This window comes from Crinia signifera, chromosome 1 (genome assembly GCF_055691185.1).
Source record: "Crinia signifera chromosome 1, ASM5569118v1, whole genome shotgun sequence".
Classification (NCBI taxonomy): domain Eukaryota; kingdom Metazoa; phylum Chordata; class Amphibia; order Anura; family Myobatrachidae; genus Crinia; species Crinia signifera.
In genome coordinates, this window is record NC_139217.1 from 455,630,687 (window position 1) to 455,639,029 (window position 8,343).

General features: G+C 46.0%; 1 protein-coding gene across 1 annotated transcript; it reads right to left on the minus strand.

Moving 5' to 3' along the window:
* Positions 1–308: 308 nt before the first annotated feature.
* Positions 309–7,848, minus strand: MEX3C (mex-3 RNA binding family member C). The gene is made up of 2 exons (XM_083155199.1): positions 7,364–7,848; positions 309–3,227 (listed from the first exon to the last, which is right to left on the minus strand). Exons 1-2 carry the CDS (start codon positions 7,605–7,607, stop codon positions 2,044–2,046), a joined length of 1,428 nt encoding a protein of 475 aa, XP_083011325.1. The 5' UTR covers positions 7,608–7,848; the 3' UTR covers positions 309–2,043.
* Between the last annotated feature and the right edge of the window lie 495 nt (positions 7,849–8,343).

The following is an 8,343-nucleotide window of genomic DNA, read 5'->3' on the forward strand; positions in this document are numbered from 1 at the left end:
AAAACCGGCATAGGGTATATAATGTCGACTCCAAGGGCTCTAAAGTACCATTTCACCAGCTGCAATAAAACGCATTAGTACATTAGACATTACTGTGTAGCGGACACGGGCAACAGTGAAAAACCACTACAAAGTTTGACATTTATACGCTTTATATGATCTTACATGGTTTTTTTTATGCCAACAGCTTCCTTTTTTATAAGATATCAATTAGAATATTACATACAGTTTCATACATTTACTTTCATCCATTGAATAACAAAATGCACAAAGAAATTCCAGCACAAAATAATAGGCTCAAGTATAAGTTAATGGAAACATGTCTTTTATTAATGTTTAATATCGAAAAAATAAAACTCTTATAATTCTCTTGACAGCAAATATATAATATCAGTGCTTTGGCCATAATAAGTTAAAGGCCCTTTATCATAAAATATATGGTTTTTAACCTTTACTCAAATAATCCCTATTACTTCCCTACATATACATAACAAAAGTGTAGTAAAATTAGCAAATACTAAACTATATTAATAGATTTCATACTAACAGTTGAAGTTTTTATAAATGGTACACGCATCTAATGTATATGTTACCTCCTTGGCTTGTTAGTTGCCTTGTACAATGCAATATTAATATAGAAAATACATGCTTGGCGAATGTTCGTGCGAACTTGCGAAGACGGCAGCTAAATGTTCAATACTGACTTAAACTATTCTACAAGCTATTATCATTGAAGTTTGCAATACATTATATTATGCCATCAAGGCAAAATTTTATACCGGAAAAAGAGAAAAAGAAATAAAATTAAACAAAAAAAAAAAATCCCCCAGTATTTTGTAAACTTTTTGCTTTATTATTTATACGAAATGTAACTTTCAAGTGGAAATAAAAAATAAAAGATTTATATTTTACTAGTCAGTAAACAGATTTTACAGCTTCAGTTTTTTGTTTTTACTTTTGTGAAAAAAAAAAAATTATATAGTACTCTGAGAAAAAAAGTTTCAAAAATATTAGAAATTCTTAGGGAGGTTATTGTTTTTGTTTTCTGCAGTTGTAACCTTTCGAACGACGGACTTACAAAAACTATTTTAACCGAGTTAAATCCACCGCCAGAAATGCAAAAATGAAAAAAACAAAAATAATGATATAATTAAAACGTCAAACTCCCTTCGATGATCTATAATTCTGCGTTGAAGGGGGACAATCGACTTCTGACTAACCCAATCAACGCATACTTTGTGTAGTATAATCCCAGCCTCTCTCTCCCTTAGTTAAGTAAAGCTAAAATTCAAGTCACGGCTGGCTCATATATAAAAAAAAAAAAAAAAAAGAAAAATATAATAATAATATTCACATTTACAATATATTTTCTCTAAAATAATAGATTAATAATAACTTGATCAGACTAATAGATGGAACGGAATATCCCCTATTAGCTGGTTTGTGCATTATAAAGCTTTTAATGAAATCCAGAGATGTATCTTTGTAAAAGCAGCGAACAGGCTTATACGTGGACAGTTCCCACCCAGATATCTGGCAATCTTTTGTGGTAGTGTTTCCCCTAGAGTCCAGAGCGTGATCTACAGCGAGACCATCCCCTAAACAGAATTAAAAATTTCAAATACTGCAGTATTCGATGTACAATGCCAGACACTTACTTCATCGCTCTGTTTTGACTATCCATAGAACTGAATATAAATATATATATATAATTTTATTTTTTTTATAAAGGCAGTGGAACATCAAAGAACTGAAAAAAAAATGTTTGAATTTCGACCTATGTAAACATAAGTATAATGAATGTAAACCAACGGTAAATCATAATTTACTGTGTATACCACATTAATATTCGACCAACGCTTAATGCCAATAACTGTATGCCACCAAAGTCAAACTGGGCATGCAGATACTTTAGAGAAGGTGGCAGCAGCAGCAGTTTTTTTTTCCTTAAGCCTGACTCTTGCCTTTTTTTTCCCCATATATGCAAAAATATATATGTGTTAGAGGAAGATTTCTATAGAGTAAAAGACGTCTGCGATACATTTAAGAATGTATTTTTATTGCCTGGTTGACCGGGGCCTGGCACACTGGGCAGAGCGGCATCTCTTTCTGGCAGATCTTCTTAGCACACTCCATGCAGAAGAAGTTGTGGCCACAGGGGACGAGAGCTGCGACAACGTCGTTGTCAAAACAGATGACGCAGTCGTGCTTCCGCCGGGTCTCGGGCGGGGAGCTGGATGTAGAGCCACCGCTGGAAGAAGTGTAACTGTTGGTACCGTTAGAGAACGCGGGGATGTAGATGGGCAGCCCAACCTCATTTGTGCTTGAAAGGTCGCTTCTCATGAGAGGATATTCCAAACCTTCAGGGAAGGTAGGGGACATGCTCCCTCTACGCTGAGATTTTGCAGTGACTTCATTTCCATAGCTGGAAAGCGAATTTCCTGGGTCAAAAGGAGGCCAGAGAGTCTCTGGAGATGGAATCGCATCGAAGGCAGATGCATCTGTTAGATCTTCCGAGCCTACGGGTGGCATGGTGTCACCAAACCAGAAATTTGTTGCACTGAATGGACTAGTTGGGCTGAAGTCGGCCAACCGGTTACTTCCGAAAAACGAATCAGTGGAGCCGCTTCCCAAGGAACTGGAGCTATCATTCCGGTAGTTAGAGACCATTTTGTTTCGGCCAGGAGCAGTTGGATTGGCATTTAACCAAGAGGACGCAAGGCCGCTGGCTTCAAAACTAACATCTGTACCATTGTAATGGAAATCGTTTTCTTCGTTAAGCTCAATGTAGTTTCCAGTGCGCATAGCTATATGCATCTCAATCTCCTCGCGAGCTCGGTCTACATTTTCCGGCATACCAGTGACTTCGAAAACAGGCTCTTTATCTCTGCTTGGAGTGACTATATACGTGTGGGTTTGCTGCTGAATGCGTTTTATTGTGGCTCCCTTTGGACCCACTACGAGGCCAACCACTCGATAAGGTACCCTCACTTGAACGGTGGTTTGGCCCGGAAGGTTAGGGGTACACTGCCCACTGCCCACAGGGGGGCCGCTTTTGTTACGAGATGCTCGAATCATGGAAAAGTGTTCAGCCGCAGAAAGGATTTCCCTTTTGGCCATGGCTACGTCCTCTTTTCTTCCAGTGACAACAAATATTGGTTCTTCACCCCGGACTGGAGTTTTGATGTAAGTGTTGGTCTTCGCCCTTAGAGCTTTGATCTTGCAGCCTAGAAGGAGAACATTATAGCATTATTCGAATGTTTACCAAGTACAAGACAAGTCATCTTTTTCAACTAATGATGTATCCCCAAACACCTCCTTAAGGCCCCTGGAATGCTATGCATCAACCATACATCAGCCATGGTCTAAGTCAGTGGCAGCCAACGCCAGTCCTCGAGAGCTACCAAACAGTTCACATTTTCCAGACAACCTAGCTGCTGCACAGGTGCACTCATTGCTCACAGACACATTTTAAAAGATCCACAGGTGGAGCAAATTACTTCACTTGTAATTCTGTGAGGAGATCTGGAAAACATTAACTGTTGGTAGCTCTTGAGGACTGGAGTTGGCTACCCCAGGTCTAAGTATATTGTCCAATGTGATGCTGTTAGCATCAAAAGGAACAAACCAGTTTACATTTGCTTAGTGTAAAACTCACCAGCCAAAACCCTTATGGACTCACAGAATAGACTACTGTACTGCGGAGCGAGCACATAGATCACTACATAAATTAAATAAAAAATATAATATAAATTAAATTATACATGAAACCAGATCTTCAAAAAACAGATAAAACCAAAGCTTGTCGTTGGCACTTGACAAGAACCACCAGAAGAATGACCAGCGCCACCGTGACTATGCGACACCTAACTCAAGCCAAAAGTATATTATATTCGTGGATTAGCCAATAACAAATCAAGGAGCTGGTTAAAAGAATAATTTCACCAATGATCAAGTCTTTCATTAAGGAACTTAGGGGTAGATTTATTAAGCTCGGTGAAGTGATCAAGTGTCTGGTTTTTATCACCGGCCAATCAGCTCCTACCTGTCATTCTTCAAACCAAGCCTGTAACTTCACAGGTAGGAGCTGATTGGCTGGTGATAAAAACCCAGACAGTTTATCACTTCACCGAGCTTAATAAATCTACCCCTTAATGCCCGGAGAAGAGATAAAGTGGAGATAAGGTAAAAGGAGATAAAGCACCAGCCAATCAACTCCCAACTGTCATTTTCAAACACAGTTCATTGGCTGGTGCTTTATCTCCTTTTACCTTTCTCCACTTTATCTCTTCTTCATCACTCTCACTAGAATGGAGGGACTTTGTTCTAGCTACTCATCAAGATGACAGTCACAATTTTAGGGTTACCTAAAGGATGGCTTGCTGAACTGGCCTTAGCAGGGTGGGATGCCCAAGTCCACCTATCGACACCACCGCTTTAGCCAGTAGATGTACTAACAAGTCCAGACACAGAGCCCATGCCCCTGGGACTTGAATCCGCAGATGGAATATGATGCAAGCCCTGCATTCTACCCTACCTTACACTTCGGGGTCGATCCCATTAACTTCGAAGGGTGCGAGTTGCCGTTCAGGTGCCGTTTTCACGCTGAAAACGGTACCCGAATTGAGCCTCTCTCGCACCCTTCACAGGGCCGAATTCGCAGAAAAGCACTTTTCAGCGAATTCGGCCCGCCGCAAAGTGCACCCGCTGTTGTGATGATTCGCACCAGGGAAACACCCGCACACATCGGGGTTAATAGTATCGACCCCTATGGGTTCTTGTTTATGGAGGTCCGATTTTACCCCCCCAAAGAGAAAGCGGCCATATAACCCACCTCCTCATTACTCTTCCCCAGCCGTTGGGGTGCAAAGTGGTAGGACATATTAAATGGCTTTTTTTAATGAGAATCAGTTACAAATTCAGACATCTAAGACCACATACATTTAAGTCAAGCCATCTTTATATGTATATAAAAAAAAAAGTAAACAAAAAACACATTACAAGTATTAATTAAAATATAAAGTACAAGTTACTAGTCCATGTGAGCACCTACAACGGAGCAACACCACTGGCGAGCACAATGTTTTAATTCCTCCCGCAGAGGTGAGGAGCAGCGTTTGTCTATTATATAGGATTGTATTAACTTGCAGCAGACAGTATTTTTCAAACATTATAGAAAAGTATATTTTTAAAGTGACATCCCTGTACATTTTTTAAGACCAAGATACATAGTGAAGGGCAAGATAAAGTTCCTTAATTGATGTAGTCACTAGTTCTGCACCCCAGACCCTCCCTGACCAGGTGTGCTGGGACTTGTGGTTCTTAAGCAGCTGTCAGAGCCACAGGTCCCCTACCTATGAGGTACAGAGTAATACACACCACCTGAGTAAAAGTGGATTTGTGACATCTAATCAACAAATCCGTCATCGCACCACCCACGCCAGCTACAGTAAAGTGACTTATTACCGGAAAAAATGAGCAGGCCTAGCTTTCCCATTCAGACATATTAAAGACCTCTGCAAAATGATACTAGACCATGAATTCTGGGCAATGGGATGAGGTCATTATATATAAATAAGAATGCATCCTCACCTCTGAGGCGAGCTAATGGTGCTGGGGAGAAGGAGAAACTGCTGCATGTTACACACTTGAAAGTCAATAATGCCTATTATTGCTAAGGACAGGGTTACACAGCACCGGGGGGAGGGGAAATTCCATCAACTTATGGCTGTGTGCAAAACAAACCCCCCTCCCCTCTGTCCCACCACTCAGACCTGCATGGGAGACCAGTATACGGACATTGCAGTGCAGAATGGAATTAATGGGCACAAACTCATTCATCTTTTCTAGTTTGCAGCATAGGTTTCTACGAATATTTAATTTGCATGGATTCTTGCAGTTATTTGTCAATAACAGTCCCTATTGTTCCTGCTGTCCCATTAGTGACCCCTCAATTTGGTCCCTAATGTCCCATTTTGGTCCCTTTTGTCCCGTTAGTGATGCTTCCATTTGGTCGCCATTGTGCCAGTAGTGATCCCCCAATAGTGATCCCTCCCTCTGGTCCCCAGTGTCCCGTCAGTGATCCCTCCCTCTGGTCCCCATTGTCCCGGTAGTGATCCCTCCCTCTGGTCCCCGTTGTCCCGGTAGTGATCCCTCCCTCTGGTCCCCGTTGTCCCGGTAGTGATCCCTCCCTCTGGTCCCCGTTGTCCCGGTAGTGATCCCTCCCTCTGGTCCCCGTTGTCCCGGTAGTGATCCCTCCCTCTGGTCCCCATTGTCCCGGTAGTGATCCCTCCCTCTGGTCCCCATTGTCCCGGTAGTGATCCCTCCCTCTGGTCCCCATTGTCCCGGTAGTGATCCCTCCCTCTGGTCCCCATTGTCCCGGTAGTGATCCCTCCCTCTGGTCCCCATTGTCCCGGTAGTGATCCCTCCCTCTGGTCCCCATTGTCCCGGTAGTGATCCCTCCCTCTGGTCCCCATTGTCCCGGTAGTGATCCCTCCTTCTGGTCCCCATTGTCCCGGTAGTGATCCCTCCCTCTGGTCCCCATTGTCCCGGTAGTGAGCCCTCCCTCTGGTCCTCATTGTCCCGGTAGTGAGCCCTCCCTCTGGTCCCCATTGTCCCAATAGTGATCCCTCCCTCTGGTCCCATTTGTCCCAATAGTGATCCCTCCATCTGGTCCCCATTGTCCCAATAGTGATCCCTCCATCTGGTCCCCATTGTCCCAATAGTGATCCCTCCATCTGGTCCCCTTTGTCCTGTCAGTGATCCATTCACATGGTCCCCATTGTCCCAGTAGTGATCCCTCCATTTGGTTCACATTGTCCGAGTATTGATCCCTCCATTTGGTCCCCATTGTCCCATCAGTGATCCCTCAATTTAGTCCCCATTGTCCCATCAGTGATCCCTCCATATGGTCCCCATTGTCCCAGTAGCAATCTCTCTATTTGGCCCCATTGTCCCAATAGTGATCCCTCCATCTGGTCCCCTTTGTCCTGTCAGTGATCCATTCACATGGTCCCCATTGTCCCGTCAGTGATCCCTCCATATGGTCCCCATTGCCCCAGCAGTGATCCCTCCATTTGGTTCCCATTGTCCCAGTAGTGATCCCTCCATTTGGTTCCCATTGTCCCAGTAGTGATCCCTCCATTTGGTTCCCATTGTCCCAGTAGTGATCCCTCCATTTGGTTCCCATTGTCCCAGTAGTGATCCCTCCATTTGGTCCCCATTGTCCCAGTTGCGATCCCTCCATTTGGTCCCCATTGTCCCAGTTGCGATCCCTCTATTTGGCCCCATTGTGCCGGTAGTGATCCCTCTATCTGGTCCCCATTGTCCCTTTAGGGCCCCCTCCTCACGCCCGCACACTCACCCTGCCTCCCCACAATCTCGGCGACGTGCTCGGAGCTGGGGACCGGGACCAGCTCGTTGGTGTTGACGCTCTTCCTGCGCACGGACAGGGCGGCCGGGCCCCCCAGCAACAGCACGTCCTCCTCGCCGGGCCTCTGGTCCTGGTCCTCCTCCTCCGCCTCCATCGGGCCCAGTGCGGCCAGCCTCGCCCGGATCTCCTCCAGCTCGGGGGCCCAGGAGGCCGCGGTCACCCCTCCGCCCGGCATGGCGCTCGCAGCTCGGAATCAGCAGCAGCGGGACCCTGTCAGCATCGCCCCGGCCACGGCAGGATCCCGGTTCTCAGCCCCGGCCGCTAGTCCCGCTTTTCCCTGGATCCTCGCTCCTTCTTTTTCTTCTCTTTGTTTCCCCGAGCCGGCGGGACACGCCCCTAGGACACGCCCTGCAGAGGGAGCAAGCAGGGGATTGGGCAGTTGGCGCGCGTGAACGGCGGTTCCTCTGATCTCATTGGGCACGTGCAGCTGTCGATCACGACGAAACGGGCGCGGCTAACGGTGGGCGGGGCGGGAAAAGGAAGTATGAGATTTAGCGGGCGGGATCAACTGCGGTGACGTCAGAGACCAATCTGCTGCTGCTGGGTTCAGTCAGGTCACAGACTCAGTCAGCAGCATCGACAAGATGGCTGCTGGGAGTATGGAAGGAGCACAGGGACGCAGTGTGGGGTCCCGGCCGTGGCTGCTGGGAGCACAGGGACTGTGTGCAGTATGTGTGTGGAGTCACAGACGTGGCTGCAGGTAGCTCAGGGATGTTCTGCATTAGGGGTATTTACTGTGGTGGCTGCAGGGTGCTCCAGGACGGTGCACAGTGTGTGGTGGTTGCAGGGTGCTCCAGAACGGTGCACACTGTGTGGTGGCTGGAGGGTGCTCCAGGACGGTGCACAGTGTGTGGTGGCTGGAGGGTGCTCCAGGACGGTGCACAGTGTGTGGTGGCTACAGGGTGCTCCAG

Coding starts and splice junctions, on each gene's coding strand:
- MEX3C (XM_083155199.1), bottom strand. CDS start 7,607: ATGCCGGGCGGAGGGGTGACCGCGGCCTCCTGGGCCCCCGAGCTGGAG. Junction 3,228..7,363: donor CGAGATTGTGGGGAGGCAGG/GTGAGTGTGCGG, acceptor TTCTCCTTCTAG/GCTGCAAGATCAAAGCTCTA.